This window comes from Neoarius graeffei, chromosome 5, assembly GCF_027579695.1.
Source record: "Neoarius graeffei isolate fNeoGra1 chromosome 5, fNeoGra1.pri, whole genome shotgun sequence".
Classification (NCBI taxonomy): Eukaryota; Metazoa; Chordata; class Actinopteri; order Siluriformes; family Ariidae; genus Neoarius; species Neoarius graeffei.
Genome location: NC_083573.1, coordinates 32926823 through 32944547, shown reverse-complemented (window position 1 = coordinate 32944547; position 17725 = coordinate 32926823). Strand labels below are relative to the sequence as shown.

Here is a 17725-nt window from a genome sequence, read left to right as displayed (position 1 = left end):
CCAAAACATTCACTTTATTCTTCTTTAACCATTCTTTGGTAGAACGACTCGTGTGCTTAGGGTCGTTGTCTTGCTGCATGACCCACCTTCTCTTGAGATTCACTTCATGGACAGATGTCCTGACATTTTCCTTTAGAATTCGCTGGTATAATTCAGAATTCATTGTTCCATCAATGATGGCAAGCCGTCCTGGCCCAGATGCAGCAAAACAGGCCCAAACTATGATACTACCACCACCATGTTTCACAGATGGGATAAGGCTCTTATTCTGGAATGCAGTGTTTTCCTTTCTCCAAACATAACGCTTCTCATTTAAACCAAAAAGTTCTATTTTGGTTTCATCCGTCCACAAAACATTTTTCCAATAGCCTTCTGGCTTGTCCACATGATCTTTAGCAAACTGCAGACGAGCAGCAATGTTCTTTTGGGAGAGCAGTGGCTTTCTCCTTGCAACCCTGCCATGCACACCATTTGTTGTTCAGTGTTCTCCTGATGGTGGACAAGTTGCTCAAGTTTAGGGATAGGAATGTTAACCCATTCTTGTCTAATGTAGGATTCTAGTTGCTCAACTGTCTTAGGTGTTTTTTGTCGTATCTTCCGTTTTATGATGCGCCAAATGTTTTCTATGGGTGAAAGATCTGGACTGCAGGCTGGCCAGTTCAGTACCCGGACCCTTCTTCTATGCAGCCATGATGCTGTAATTGATGCAGTATGTGGTTTGGCATTGTCATATTGGAAAATGCAAGGTCTTCCCTGAAAGAGACATCGTCTGGACGGGAGCATATGTTGCTCTAGAACCTGGATATACCTTTCAGCATTGATGGTGTCTTTCCAGATGTGTAAGCTGCCCATGCCACACGCACTAATGCAACCTCATACCATCAGAGATGCAGGCTTCTGAACTGAGCGCTGATAACAACGTGGGTCGTCCTTCTCCTCTTTAGTCCGAATGACACGGCGTCCCTGATGTCCATAAAGAACTTCAAATTTTGATTCGTCTGACCACAGAACAGTTTTCCACTTTGCCACAGTCCATTTTAAATGAGCCTTGGCCCAGAGAAGACGTCTGCGCTTCTGGATCATGTTTAGATACGGCTTCTTCTTTGAACTATAGAGTTTTAGCTGGCAACGGCGGATGGCACGGTGAATTGTGTTCACAGATAATGTTCTCTGGAAATATTCCTGAGCCCATTTTGTGATTTCCAATACAGAAGCATGCCTGTGTGTGATGCAGTGCCGTCTAAGGGCCCGAAGACCACGGGCACCCAGTATGGTTTTCCGGCCTTGACCCTTATGTACAGAGATTCTTCCAGATTCTCTGAATCTTTTGATGATATTATGCACTGTAGATGATGATATGTTCAAACTCTTTGCAATTTTACACTGTCGAACTCCTTTCTGATATTGCTCCACTATTTGTCGGTGCAGAATTAGGGGGATTGGTGATCCTTTTCCCATCTTTACTTCTGAGAGCCGCTGCCACTCCAAGATGCTCTTTTTATACCCAGTCATGTTAATGACCTATTGCCAATTGACCTAATGATTTGCAGTTTGGTCCTCCAGCTGTTCCTTTTTTGTACCTTTAACTTTTCCAGCCTCTTATTGCCCCTGTCCCAACTTTTTTGAGATGTGTTGCTGTCATGAAATTTCAAATGAGCCAATATTTGGTATGAAATTTCAAAATGTCTCACTTTCGACATTTGATATGTTGTCTATGTTCTTTTGGGAATACAATATCAGTTTTTGAGATTTGTAAATTATTGCATTCCGTTTTTATTTACAATTTGTACTTTGTCCCAACTTTTTTGGAATCGGGGTTGTATGTCAGATGTTTGAAAGGGGAAGTAAAGACATATTGGTTTGGTTGTTCTTTTGTTGAGCTGACGTGAAAGGGGGTTTACTGGTGGAGGGTGTTGGGGGGGCGATGCGAGAGACTTGCACCTGGGCCCGACTTCACCGTTATGCCACTGCCTGCGGGGCACGTAACTATGGAGATAAATTCCTCCGAATTTCTAGTTTTGTAGGCTAGGTGAATACCACAATGAATAAGCAAGCTCTGTAGCCTAGAAATCTAGACGTACCCTATATGTTATAGTCTGGCTTGTCAGGCTACAAGCTCTGCCCTCCTCATCCAAATACATTTTTAAATAGGCAACTGATGAAATAACAATCAGGATAATAATAGCGGCTACCTGCGGGGCACATATGGAGATAAATCCTCTGAATTTCTATAGTTGCTCATGCACTTGTTGCCTTCTTTCATTCTTTTCGGAGGAAAACATAACCATATTGTATAGGAATGCCTCAATGATGAGATCTGCCCTCCTTGCCAACAGTAGATTTTTAAATAGGCAACTGATGAAAAAACAATCAGGACTGTGAAAGTCATGATGTCTATTCTCATTATCGTGTTCTACAGTCGAAACAAACATTTTTATCCTGAAATCATTTTTGTTAGTAAAACATAATTTGAACATCATTTTGTTAATTCGATTTTTATTAAAATGTACTAAACACAACTGGTACTATCTCAGCCAATAAAGTAGGCAGTAGGTACGCAAGTGTAAAAGTACGTAAAGTCAAGGTCTTGGGAATAAAAAATATCAGTCTGGAATTTTGATTTGGAAAAAGAGCAAGCACCCTGTTTTGACAACGTTGGCAGATGTCGGTGACTTTGATTTCCGCTGTACGTTTTACTTCCGTCCTACGATGTCTCGCACAGGTCTCGGCGCATCTCGTTTATGGCCGTTGCTTTGACATACGGACTGATGTACAGTATTACAGAGCATATTTCAAACACTCATAACTTGCTATAGCAGTGACAAAATGGCGATCAAAAATGCATTCCGATATTTCATAAAATGAGAGAAAGAGAATTTTGATCATTTTTAAAAAATCACTTTCAGTTCTCCTTTAAATATTTGGTTGACTATCCCTTACTTGCAGTAACTGACATCACCAAACTGTTTCTTGCGTTCATCTTTTGTCAGAACTGCAGCTTCGTTTAGTTGTTTGTTTTGGGTGGTTTGTCCCTTCTGTCTCCTCTTTAGGATGCATGCTGAGCTGGGTTAAGGTCTGGTGATTGACTTGGCCGGACTAAAACCTTCCACTCCCCCCCCCATGAATTCCTGTTTTGTGTTAGCAGTGTGTGCTGTGTCATTGTCTTGCTGCATGATTAAGAGGATTAAGCTCCTCCCAATTACAAACCCCATTTGTAGAAAAGTTGGGATATTGTCCAAAATGCAATAAAGACAAAAACCTGCAGTTGGTTTAATTCACGTGAACCTTTGTTTAACTGACAGAAGTACAAAGAAAAGATGTTGAATAGTTTTACTGACCAACTTGATTTGCATTTTTGATAAACAAAGTTCGAGGCATCATTACCGTTGTGTTCCATCACCTTTCCTTTTAATAACAGTTTTTAATCATATGGGACGTTGCCTTGATGGCAACCTTTTGCTCCCAAAGCTGCTTCTCTAATCATTAGGCCATGGCTTTGTTAGTACCGCCGGTCGTTTCTTTTCTTTCCAGGATGTCCTAAATTGTTGCATTGGCCATGCCAAGGGCTCGTGCAAAGGTTCTGATAGTGTCCCTCTTTTTTTTTCTCAGCTTCAAAATGACTTTTTACTTCTACAGGCAGCTCTCTGGTCTTTATGTTGGTTTATCCTTTTTTTTTTTTAACTTTATTTTTTCAAACAGTAAAAAGAGATATAGGCATACAAAAACACAGTGGGGTTAAACACTACTTTGTGACGTAAAGAAGCCATTTTGTCCATCTTACAGCATCCAGCTCTGTTTTGAATAGTCATTTAGCTAGAATAGTCATTTAGCACATTAGCAATGTATAGAGTGGATTTCTGATTAGTTTAAAGTGATCTTCATTGAAAAAAACAGTGCTTTTCTTTTCAAAAATAAGGACATTTCAAAGTGACCCCAAACTTTTGAACGGTAGTGTAGTAACTACACTATATGGACAACTGATCGTCGCACTGTGCTGTCGGACCTCCACAAATTCAGAAGCACACAGTCGTATAGAATGCCTTTGTGTGCTGCAGCAGAACAATTTCCTGTTACTGCAGCGAAGCAGCCCAAACTTGTTCCAGCATGACTGAGCAAGGTTGATGAAGGCACGGTGTGGAAGAACTCGAGTGGTCTGCACAGAGCAAACAGCACTGAACACTTCTGGAACGTAAACTGAGATTTTTGGAAAGTTGCTGTAGGGGTTTGTGTCGCACTCGGCCACAAATCAGTGAGGTTAGGCATTGGTTTTAGGCGGGATCTTGCTTTGTGCACAGGGGCATTGTGGTCGTGCTGGAACAGGACTGGGCCTTTAAGTTCCAGTGAAGGGAAACTGGAAAGTTGCAGAATACAAAGACGTCTTCTCCAACTTTATAGCAAGAGTTTGATGTTCAGGTGTCTACAAAAATTTGCCTATTTAACGTATGCAGTTGTCACAGTGTGTACACTACCATTCAAAAGTTTGGGGTCACTTTGAAATGTCCTTATTTTTGAAAGAAAAGCACTGTTCTTTTCAATGAAGATCACTTTAAACCAGTGTTTCGCAAAGTGTGGTCCGCGAACCACTGGTGGTCCGCGAGAGACCTCAAGTGGTCCGCGAGGTGATCTACAAATGTAGTCAGCGTTTTCAGGATAAGCTAGCGTATGCTTTGTAACATTATTAGAAAGTTAAATTTATCCAATCTTGTTTTTAACGGCAATCAAACAGGCCTGTAATTTCATCATTATTATTTAAAAAGCGTTCTGCATCTGAATTTGCACCACATAAAACTTGTAGTGTGCACGTGCTCTTATTCCGCCTCTCGTCTCTAGGCAACAGTCACCTCACAAATCTCTGCCTCACAGGAAACAGGCAGGCAGACCTGAAAACAAGCAAACGAAAATTCTGAACATATAATAGGCTAATCCTAACTAGCTCGTGTTCGTGGCGATTTTTTTTTAATTTACTGAAAGTGAAACAACAAGGATGGAGAAGTGGCTGACAGGTTCAGGACACTACCGACACAAGCATCAATAAGGAGAAAATGCAAAGAAAAGAAGATTCAGTTAGCACTGAGTCCCCAACACAGGAAGAACAAGAAAAACAAGCTCGGCAGACTAAACCAACGGCAAAGGTGAAAAGAAAATACCACAATGAATATCTAAAGTTGGGGGGGGGGGTTGTTGACAGGTGGTCCCTGAAATTTTTTTTTTTGGGACAAAGTGGTCCTTGGTCTGAAAATGTTTGAGAAACACTGGTTTAAACTAATCAGAAATCCACTCTATACATTGCTAATGTGCTAAATGACTATTCTAGCTGCAAATGTCTGGTTTTTGGTGCAATATCTCCATAGGTGTATAGAGATCTTGCAGTCACGTGACCGGAAAGTACACAGCCGCCATTTTGTCGGTAAAAAACACCGCTGAATACTGCTGCACTCGTGTACAAAATGGATAAATTTCAACCAACGGACTACACGGCTCATTTTTCTAATGAAGAGATAGTTAGATACATGTCTAAAATAAACGACCTACAGATTAGTGACCCTTATGGATTACCGGACGTAGTTTTCATGACCGTGTCAGTGGATGTTGAACTGCCAGAGGTGAAATACCCAGACGTGTATAATTACCTCATTAACTTTCCCTCGCTGTTCAGTGGTGAAGCACTGCATGCTTATAAATCTCTGGACAGTTATCTTTACAGAAATTCATGTGACCCCTAAAAGTATAAAATAATTTTATATCTAGAGACTACATTGATTGTCACACCACTAAAGACCCAATCCCCCCTGAAGCCTTTTCTCAGGTTCCCACTTCCTGGAATTTATTAGAGCAAGTCATAAACTTATGTTGCGAATAACCACATGGATGTACTGAAATAAATACATGGCGAACCTGAGATGAAATGGTCACTGCACAGGCGCCAGTGATCGTTCTTTCCAGTCGGTTCCCATGCCTTGTTCTTGTTGTTTGCATCGGTCCGGCTGATAGCAGCAATCCACTTTGCACGCCTGTCAGGGTCCCGTGGCAGCCTATGAAACTTTCTTCCCGATTTCTGACCTCTCCTGTTGTGGCATTTATATGCCATACAACTCTCCAGCATTGTGGCACGGTAATATTTGCAGATTTGGGCGAAAAAAAAAAAAAACAGTCAGTGTTGGAAAGACGGCGGAAATATGGCGTTTGACCGACAAAATGGCGACTGCTTACAATCTGGAGCGGATGTGACGTCACGTGCAAGATCTCTATAGAGATCTTGCAGTCACGTGACCGGAAAGTACACAGCCGCCATCTTGTCGGTAAAAAACACAGCTGAATACTGCTGCACTCGTGTACAGAATGGATCAATTTCAACCGACGGACTACATGGCTCATTTTTCTAATGAACAGATGACTAGATATATGTCTAAAATAAACGAGCTACAGATTAGTGACCCTTATGGCTTTCCGGACGGAGTTTTCACGACCGTGTCAGTGGATATTGAACTGCCAGCGGAATACCCAGACGTGTATAATTACCTCATTAACTTTCCCTCGCTGTTCAGTGGTGAAGCACTGCGTGCTTATAAACCTCTGGACAGTCATCTTTACAGAAATTCAGGATTTGTCAGCAACTCAGATGTGGCATCTTGTAAACAAGAAAATAATCCTCATTGGACGGGTAAGTCACTTAAGTATTGAGTATAGCACTGACCAGCCGATTATAGAATAGAATAAGGTATTCCAGCTGTAATTCCAAGTCCTCCGTCTTGTTTACCATGGATCTGGCGTTGGAGAGATAGAGGCTTGGCAGTGGAGATTTGAGTGGCTGTTTTCTGAGCTTAGTCAGCAGGCCGCTCTGCAGCCTCGCTTTTGCTTCCTCTCCCAACGCCGCCTCCTTCGCTTTGCTTCCGATAACAATCCACGGGGACCCCGCTGGTCTCGCTGTCTCGTCTGGAATGTTGTGCATGCGATGGAGATCGCTACAAACCGTCATTTTCTGCTGGAAACCAATGTCCAGTAAGTCCATACGGTTGTAGTGGATATTGAAGTCCGGTACAGACTAACACCACGCAAAAATACACACAAAAAACATAAAAAACGTGCACAGGTAGGGAGAGCTTGTAGCCGCAGCCGTTGTAGTAAAATTGTATATAGTAGGGTTTTCCAGAAGAAAAGGTAGAAGTAAAAGCAGAAGTAGAACCAGAAGTGGAAGGCGGAAATATGGCGTTTGACCGACAAGATGGCGTCTGTCACAATCTGGATCGGCTGTGACGTCACATGCAAGTGCTCCATAGAGGCCCATTTCCAGCAACTCTCACTCCAGTGTTCTAATGGTACAATGTGTTTGCTCATTGCCTCAGAAGGCTAATGGATGATTAGAAAACCCTTGTACAATCATGTTAGCACAGCTGAAAACAGTTGAGCTCTTTAGAGAAGCTATAAAACTGACCTTCCTTTGAGCAGATTGAGTTTCTGGAGCATCACATTTGTGGGGTCGATTAAATGCTCAAAATGGCCAGAAAAATGTCTCGACTATATTTTCTATTCATTTTACAACTTATGGTGGGAAATAAAAGTGTGACTTTTCATGGAAAACACTAAATTGTCTGGGTGACCCCAAACTTTTGAACGGTAGTGTATAATCTGTTTGTTTTTTTTTCTGCAGGGTTTCCTAATGTAGGAAAGTCTTCAGTGTTGAATAGTTTGGTTGGTAGAAAGGTTGTGAGTGTGTCGCGGACTCCTGGTCACACGAAGTATTTCCAGACGTACTACCTCACCCCTACTGTAAAACTGTGTGACTGTCCTGGACTCGTCTTCCCCTCTCAAGTCTCCAAACAGCTACAGGTAAAACGATACACCTGCACACAGTGGTATTACAAACAAGCGCGATGCAAACACCGTTTCCAAAGATCTGACTGTTGGTGTCTGTGCATGTTAGGTTTTGGCTGGGCTTTACCCAGTGTCCCAGCTGCAGGAACCCTACAGCTCCGTGGGATACCTGTGTGAGCGCACGCCTTTCCTGTCAATACTCAAACTTGCATGCCCAGAACAGAGTCCTGACACACCACACACTCCCAGCACACACGACTGGACAGCCTGGGACGTGTGCGAAGGTAAGAAGTGACTGGTGCGCGAGTAACTATTTGCTGTTAACGTTTCGAAAATATACATTTTTAATTCTGCAAATGAAGTTCCTGTTGTCCAGCTGTCTGTGTGTTGGTTACAGACAGGGTGACAACAGGGTTACTGTTGCTAGCTGAGATAACGCGAGCATCTTTCTCATTCACGTTTCTCTTCTGTGGCTCTTCATCACGTGAACAGCGTGGGCAGAGAGAAGAGGCTATAAGACAGCAAAGGCAGCACGGAACGATGTTTATCGAGCCGCTAACAGCCTGCTGCGCTTGGCCTTGGACGGACGTTTGTGTCTGTGCTTGCGGCCACCAGGATACACACAGAACAAAGGTTAAAAATCTCCATCTCCCCTCAGTTTATTTTAATTCATGGGTCTTTAGTGTCTTGTTCATGGCACTTCAGCAATTCTGATCCCCTTGCTTTTAACCATCTCATCCCAACTCTAGAATTTCCTCAAATGTTTCTTTTTCTTTTATGCAGTCCCATTTTTGAGAAATAAAATTAATTTTTCTGTCCACATTCACTGTTGAGCAATCACGCACTCTGATTGGCTACTACTAGGATATCAGCTCATATACTGTGAGTAGGTGGCACGGTGGTGTAGTGGTTAGCGCTGTCGCCTCACAGCAAGAAGGTCCGGGTTCGAGCCCCGTGGCCGGCGAGGGCCTTTCTGTGTGGAGTTTGCATGTTCTCCTCGTGTCCGCGTGGGTTTCCTCCGGGTGCTCCGGTTTCCCCCACAGTCCAAAGACATGCAGGTTAGGTTAACTGGTGACTCTAAATTGACCGTAGGTGTGAATGTGAGTGTGAATGGTTGTCTGTGTCTATGTGTCAGCCCTGTGATGACCTGGCGACTTGTCCAGGGTGTACCCCGCCTTTCGCCCGTAGTCAGCTGGGATAGGCTCCAGCTTGCCTGCGACCCTGTAGAACAGGATAAAGCAGCTAGAGATAATGAGATGAGATACTGTGAGTAGAGAAAAACAAAATGGCGGCGCGTGTTGCTGAACCAACCGAGGACGAAATAAAAACTACTTGAAAACACACACACACAAGCAACGAAATATGGAATGAAAGTATTGGATGGTAAGACCGTATCTTTTTACATTTTTTTCAAGAATTATTATTATTGTAGCATTTTTCACAAATTGCTCCTGTCGTTTTGCCAGTTTGTTTACATTCTTCATCTTTAAGCATTAAAATTTGTTGAATATAATTTTTAAATTATTAATAAATTATTTTTATACCCCCGCTCCGAAGGAGGTTGGCGTATACTGGTTTACCGCTGTCCGTCCGTATCTCCATCTGTCCTAAACACCCCTTTTTCTGAGCAACCACAAATCATAGCCACGTGGTACCGAGCTTCAGCTTGGGGTTCTATACCGTGTAGACCGTTTTCAGGTCTGTCGCACATCCACTTCCTGTTTACCGACCGAATGTATTTACGAAACGCACAGATTGGATTTACAAAATTTTCCTAACACTTTTCTCAGCAACTACAAATCACAGCTTCTTGATATTTGGTACCGAGCTTCAGCTTGGGGTTCTATACCGTGTGTACTGTTTTCAGGTCTGTCGCACGTCAACTTCCTGTTTACCGACCGAATGTATTTGCGAAACATACAGGGTGGATTTTGACGCTGTTTCAAGAAGTAAAATGCTGTTTCAGAATGCCAGTTTCCCAGGATGCTATTTGAAATCCCTGGGGAGAGACACGGCTCTTTACCTACTTGTTTCAGGGTTCATTATTTGTTGAAGTCAACATTCATAATAAGTGTCCTATTCCTTCGATCGCTCGCATTCTGATATAAGCGACAGCAGGGGGATACGTAAGTGAGCAGTAACTCTCAGTTGATCTTGTTTTAGACTGGTTCAAAAGCTCAAAGATGTTTGAGAATTACAGAACTGAAATGTCCAAGGAAGAATTAAATAAATGTCTAAAGCTATTCTATGCCTTGGCATGACAGCAAGATGGCACTTTCTACAAAACTAAAAAATACTAGAAAGTCAGTTGGTGCAGCCATCGATAGGTTTTTAAAAAAGTCTGCCTAAGCGGAAATGATTTTGTCGGACGTTTTGTACGAAGCCTTTATTTATCGAATTTGCAGAAAATGAATAAAAATCCAGTGAATATGGACAGAATAAAAGTTATTCACCTCAATCTTGTCACACATGGCTTCGAGCTATCAGCTCATGGACGACTCGTGGGATAACTGTTAAATGTCCGTCCTCTGTTTACCTCTTTAGATAAATGGGAGTCCCACCCAGATTTGCCAGAAATCATCGCTCTACAGGGACGAAGGCCTGAGGACGAAGAGAACGGAGAGAGGGATGAGGAAGACGACGACTCGAGCTCCGCGCCAGAAATGGAAGAGGACCGAGACGCAGACGATGACGAGGACGCTGACGGAGATGACGAAGATGAAAGCGTGAGGTCCGATAAAAAAGGCAAGGCCTACAGCCTGAACATGTTCGGTCTACTGGGCGAGAACGAGTGCGAGTGAGAGAAGAGCTCGATTTCAGCACGCCGTTTTGTCATCTCAGTCGGTCAAGCTTCCTCGTCTGCACGTTTAGAACTCTTTCAGTTCTTACTTTTCGTTTCATCAACGCTTTCGATTACACTCGCGGATTTTATACTCCTCAGTATACCTGTTTTGTGTTTTTCTCCTGCGTAAGCAGCTGTGCGTGTCTTTGCACCCTCTCTCAGCTTTGTTTCGTGATTTCCTAATTTACAGTTTTAATTAAACCTCTTGTGTTCGAGAGTTGAGGTTGAATGTAGTTACAGTCGGCCGGTTGTGCAGACTGCGCATTGAGTACAATCATTGATTGATTGATCGAGAATCTGTGAGTTCACAGCTTTATTGCCAAAGGTCAGCACAAGGTCACTAATTTCAATAAGAGAAGAGACAAATGGAAGCCTCAGTGCTGCGAGACCCCGCACGCAGCTTTAGGACCGGTAAGCCAGGTGTGTTTAAGGGAAGGAAATGCAGCTAAGTAAATACAAAAGCCAGCCATGATAAGAGGCGACTGTAAGACAATGAGAAGTAGAGAACCCCAGAAGAGAAAAGCGAGTGGAGTGGATATCGAAAGTACGGAAGCCGCGAAAGGCCCTTTTATATAATCTTTTTTTTTTTTTTTTTTTTTTTTTTTAAATTCACCTTGTTATCCCGAGATAACAACATAATTAATTCAGGATCTCGAGAAAACAACACGACTAATTCGAGATCTCGAGAAAACAAAACTGTTATTCCGAGATAACGACATAATTAATTCAGAATCTCGAGAAAACAACACGACTAATTCGAGATCTCGAGAAAACAAAACTGTTATTCCGAGATAACGACATAATTAATTCAGAATCTCGAGAAAACAACACGACTAATTCGAGATCTCGAGAAAACAAAACTGTTATTCCGAGATAACGACATAATTAATTCAGGATCTCGAGAAAACAACACGACTAATTCGAGATCTCGAGAAAACAAAACTGTTATTCCGAGATAACGACATAATTAATTCAGAATCTCGAGAAAACAACACGACTAATTCGAGATCTCGAGAAAACAAAACTGTTATTCCGAGATAACGACATAATTAATTCAGAATCTCGAGAAAACAACACGACTAATTCGAGATCTCGAGAAAACAAAACTGTTATTCCGAGATAACGACATAATTAATTCAGGATCTCGAGAAAACAACACGACTAATTCGAGGTCTCGAGAAAACAAAACTGTTATTCCGAGATAACGACATAATTAATTCAGGATCTCGAGAAAACAACACGACTAATTCGAGATCTCGAGAAAACAAAACCGTTATTCCGAGATAACGACATAATTAATTCAGGATCTCAAGAAAACAACACAACCAATTCGAGATCTCGAGAAAACACAACCGTTATTCCGAGATAACGACATAATTAATTCAGAATCTCGAGAAAACAACACGACTAATTCGAGGTCTCGAGAAAACAAAACCGTTATTTCGAGATCTCGAGAAAACAAAACAATTATTCCGTGATCTCGAGAAAACAAAACCGTTATTTCATGATCTCAGCTGGATCACTGTATCTCCGTCGGTAGAGACGAAGCCGGGCCAGTCTTCTGCGGAGGTGCCGCGGGCTAATTTTGAAATTATCCCTTGTTAAAAGACTTGATGCAATCTCTCCCTGTGTCAACCCCTGATCAAAATATTGCCTTATTAGGTGATCAATTATTCCAGACATTCTAATGACCAAAGTTGCGTCAATACAGAATGAGAAATAGCCCCAAAGTCAGCATATCACAAGTCTCTTGGCGCACCTGAATGAACCATTTCTCAGCTGTTTTCTTGAGATCACGGAATAATTGTTTTGTTTTCTCGAGATCTCGAAATAACGGTTTTGTTTTCTCGAGATCTCAAATTAGTTGTGTTGTTTTCTCGAGATCCTGAATTAATTATGTCGTTATCTCGGGATAACAAGGTGAATTAAAAAAAAAAGATTATATGAAGGGCCTCTCGCGGCTTCGGTACGAAAGCACTTTTTTTTTTTTTAAGTAGTATTTCTGAGTAGATCTCAACAGACCAGGGGTGTGACTGACGTATAAAATTACTGCCTACTCAGGCTGTGGGCAAGAACACATCGAGTCATGTCAGTTAGATAAAGTGAATGTATGTCGCATTCTCCAACGTTTTTGAAGATCTCGTGCATGCACTACGCCGGCAGCGACGTCTTTGTAACGCTATACACGCTGCCTTTCAAAGAACATCTCAAACTGTTTCCTTACAGTTACCTGTTACAGTTAGCATAGCGGTTGAAGCTCTGCCTTCCAAATCACTGACTTGTACGACGGCACCGGCATCACGGCTTCCGTTGTCGACACCGCTCAGGATTTGAGCAATGATGAGGAATGTATTAGAAGGGATTTGTGCGTCATTTCTACCTTTCTGAATTCATTATAACTCCTACACTATGATATTCAATGCTTGGTGGCGTTTCCTGGCATTGCTTCTGTGCGAGTGCTGTCAGACTTTTTTTTGGAAGAATTAGATTTACTGGTTGAATAAAATTTTATAGAATGCAAAAATATTAGCTGGCAGATAATCAGAGACCTGTTTTTAAACTACGGAGATATTTTGTTACTCGATAGAGATTTCTATATGGGCCAGTCTGAATGGGTCTGGGTTTGTAATGCAGGGTTCCAAGGAGTGGTTTTTGTTTTTTGTTGTTTTTTTTTTTTTTTTGCCTGTGTTAATCCCTGAGCTTTGTATACTATGCAAGCTTTCCTGATTAGGTTAGACATGAAAGAGTTTGCTGTGTTAATTTGACCCGACAAGACCAAAAAAAAAAAACCCACTGACATTCTTGCGTACGATACGCACCATGCTGAGGTGTGATTTGCACTGAGTTCTGTTCATGAGAACACTAAAGCGGTTTTTATTATTATGACGGGATATTTTAATAGAGTTTAAGCATTTTGAATACGATGGAAAGTAGAAGTGACGGAGTAAATGGACCATATTCCTCAAGTGTTCATGTATAGGACTCCTAGATCAGGATTGATTCAATTCCAGTGTAGTGTTAAGTCTTCATAATATTATCTGACATCTTAACACTAACAAAAGGGCAGGGAACATGAGCATAGACTTATCTGAAATATACAGAGCCTTCCACAATTAATGGCACCTGTCGTAAACTAGTAAAAAAAAAAAAAAGGGACGGGGGAAAAAAATCCACCATTTGGTGAAGTCGCTTCATCTCACACTGGAAAACAAATGAGAAAAATCCAACCTTTAATTGAAATAAAAGCAAATCCTTCATCAAGAAAATTATTTTCAACCAAAACATCACTATAACTGGAACCCCTGTGCCAGTAAAACAGCACGGAGTCACTCCTATAACATTTTATAAGGTTGGAGATACAGAGCAGGGCATCCGAGACAGTTCCTCTTTACACAGTCTGTCCAGATCATTCAGGGTCCTCGGCTGTCTCCTCTTCAGCTCAGCCCACAGGTTTTCAATGGGGTTCAGGTCAGGGGACTGAGATGGCCAGGGCAGAAGCTTGATTCTGTGCTCAGTGAACCATTTTTGTGTTGATTTGGACACATGATTCGAAATCATTGTCCTGCTGGAAGATCCACTGATCACCCAGTTTCCTGGCAGCCGGATTTGGGTTTAAAATGTCCTGCTATTTCATGGAGTCCATGATGCCATGGACCCTAACAAGGTTTTCAGGGCCTTTGGAAGAAAAACAGCCCCAGAACCTCCACCATATTTTACAGTTGGGATCGGGTTCTCTTCATTATAGCCATGCTTCTTTTTACACCAAACCCACTGCGAGTGTTTATTGCCAAAAAGCTCCGTTTTTGTCACATCAGACCAGAGAACAGGGTTTCAGTCAAAGTTGTAGTAGCATTTCACAAACTTCAGGCTCTTACATTTGTAGTTAACTGACAGAAAAGGCTTTTTTTTTCTGCCAGACCTTCTAAATAATCTCTTGGCATTGTGGTGGAGTCTGATGGTGGTTTTGGAGACTTGGAAACCCCAAGATTTTCCTTTTTCTTGTAATTCACCAACAGTGATCCTTGAGGGTGGTTTGCTTGTTTGTTTGTTTTTTTACCAAGCTTCCTCACTGGATGTAGGAACAAAATACATTTGGGTCCTCTTCCAGACAAGTTTGTACCAGTTCCAGTTGGTGTCCACTTTTTTATTATTATTATTGCCCGAACGGTCGAAATGGGCATTTTCAGGCGAGTATGCTGTTTTTTAATAATCATTCCATGACTTATGAAGGTTAATACACTTCTCCCTCAGTTGGGTTGTGTGTTCTCTTATCTTTCCCATGCTGATGGATCACTAACTTGGGTACAAATATGAAGGCGATACAGAGGCCAAATTCCCTTAATCAAGAAGTCTTGGATTACAGCTTCAAAGTTCCTACGCAGTCCAGTCAACTCAAAAATGTAGAATTTAAATGGGAAACATGCTTCAGTTACATTGTGTTCACTATCATTTCCAGGGGTGCCAATAATAGTGCCACTTTTTTTAATTTCTTGAGAGATTTGGTTTTTCTCTGAATAAATTTTTCAATTAAAGGTTGGATTTTTCTCTTTTTTTTTCTTGCCAGTGTGAGATGGAGAAAGGGTGGATTTTTTTTTTTCTAATCCTTTTAACTAATTTTTATTAAGGGGTGCCAATAATAGTGGAGGGCTCTGTAGATGCCTTATGAATGCAGACAGGTTTGTTTTTGAGTGTGCAACTGCAAACAGAATGTATGTACCGTGTGAAAGTGACCCAGTAAACAAATGTGTTTTATTGCTTATATTGAATTGGTCTGAAGCAGCCCTCTGCAATAAAGATGAAATGTCTATCACTTACTGTGTCCGTGTGTGTGTGTTCCTTTGACATTAATTCCAGTGGTTTGAACAGCGTAACTACTAGTTGTGTATGCAACTATCGTTCTACGAACCCTGGATAAGAACCACAGGAGGTGAGAACCCCTTGGATGCCTTCCTGTGCACAAAAGTTTGTGGACACCTGACCATATGTGGTTCTTCCCCAAACTGTTGCCACAAAGTTGTAAACACCCAATTGTCTTAGAACTTCTTGGTATGCTGTAGCATTATATCCAGCATGAACAAAGTCGGGTCAAAGAAGTCCTGGTTTACCAAGATTGGTGTGGAAGATCTCGAATTCCCAGAGCCTTGACCTCAGCTCTACTGAACACATTTGGGATGAACTGTAATGCTGATTGCACCCTGTGCAACCTTGTTGCACAAAAATCTCACTCATGCTGTTGTGGCTGAATAGACACAAATCTCCACAGCTACACTGCAACATCTAATGGAAAGCCTTGCCAGGAGGGTAGAGGTTATTATAACTGCTAACAGGGAGCTAAATCTGGAATGGGATGTTCAACAAGGGTGGTGTAGTGGTTAGCACTGTCACCTCACAGCAACAAGGTTCTAGGTTCGAGCCACGTGGCCAACGAGGGCCTTTGTATGTGTGGAGTTTGCATGCTTTTCCCGTGTCTGCATGGGTTTCCTCCGGGTGCTCCGGTTTCCCCCACAGTCCAAAGACATGCAGGTTAGGCTAATTGGTGACTCTAAATTGACCGTAGGTGTGAATGTGAGTGTGAATGGTTGTCTGTGTCTATGTGTCAGCCCTGCGATGACCTGGTGACTTGTCCAGGGTGTACCCCGCCTTTCGCCCATAGTCAGCTGGGATAGGCTCCAGCTTGCCTGCGACCCTGCATAGAGTGGATGGATGGATGTTCAACAAGCAAGTATGGATGTGATGGTCCACAAATGTTTAGCCGTCTAGCGTAAGAAAAAGGTAATGGATGATGTAGTATTTGCAGTAATGCATACGTCATACAGCCATTTTTCCCTGGAATCTTCTCACCATGTTCTTGTTGGGTCAGCACTGGTTCCAAAGAACAAGGAACCCTGAGAGTTATCTGGAATACAGTTAGGTCCATATATTTGGACACTGACACAAATTGTTTTTTTACCTGTTTACTGAAACATATTCAAGTTAGTTATATAATGGACATGGACATAAAGTCCAGACTTTCAGCTTTCATTTGAGGGTATCCACATTAAAATTGGATGAAGGGTTTAGGAGTTTCAGCTCCTTAACATGTGCCACCCTGTTTTTAAAGGGACCAAAAGTAATTGGACAATTGACTCAAAGGCTATTTCATGGGCAGGTGTGGGAAATTCCTTCATTATGTCATTCTCAATTAAGCAGATAAAAGGCCTGGAGTTGATTTGAGGTGTGGTGCTTGCATTTGGAAGATTTTGCTGTGAAGAAAACATGTGGTCAAAGGAGCTCTCTATGCAGGTGAAACAAGCCGTTCTTAAGCTGCGAAAACAAAAAAAACCCATCCGAGAAATTGCTGCAATATTAGGAGTGGCAAAATCTACAGTTTGGTACATCCTGAGAAAGAAAGAAAGCACTGGTGAACTCATCAATGCAAAAAGACCTGGACGCCCACAGAAGACAACAGTGGTGGATGATCGCAGAATAATTTCCATGGTGAAGAGAAACCCCTTCACAACAGCCAACCAAGTGAGCAACACTCTCCAGGAGGTAGGCGTATCAATATCCAAATCTACCATAAAGAGAAGACTGCATGAAAGTAAATACAGAGGGTTCACTGCACGGTGCAAGCCACTCATAAGCCTCAAGAATAAAAAGGCTAGATTGGACTTTGCTAAAAAACATGTAAACAAGCCAGCACAGTTCTGGAAGAACATTCTTTGGACAGATGAAACCAAGATCAACCTCTACCAGAATGATGGAAAGAAAAAAGTATGGCGAAGGCGTGGTACAGCTCATGATCCAAAGCATACCACATCATCTGTAAAACAAGGCGGAGGCAGTGTGATGGCTTGGGCATGCATGGCTGCCAGTGGCACTGGGTCACTAGTGTTTATTGATGATGTGACACAGGACAGAAGCAGCCGGATGAATTCTGAGGTATTCAGAGGCATACTGTCTGCTCAAATCCAGCCAAACTGATTGGTCGGCGTTTCATAATACAGATGGACAATGACCCAAAACATAAAGCCAAAGCAACCCAGGAGTTTATTAAAGCAAAGAAGTGGAATATTCTTGAATGGCCAAGTC

The 17725-nt window shown here is 42.0% G+C and overlaps 1 protein-coding gene across 1 annotated transcript in view; it reads left to right on the top strand.

Annotated features, from left to right (window-relative positions):
- gnl1 (guanine nucleotide binding protein-like 1) overlaps positions 1-15464 on the top strand; it is a 57839-nt gene extending 42375 nt beyond the window's left edge. The window contains exons 9-12 of the mRNA XM_060921563.1: positions 7649-7827; positions 7922-8096; positions 8305-8445; positions 10357-15464. Coding sequence (XP_060777546.1) covers positions 7649-7827; positions 7922-8096; positions 8305-8445; positions 10357-10613 — 752 coding nt within the window. The 3' untranslated portion in view covers positions 10614-15464. The remainder of the gene's footprint in view (positions 1-7648; positions 7828-7921; positions 8097-8304; positions 8446-10356) is intronic.
- Positions 15465-17725: the final 2261 nt, after the last annotated feature.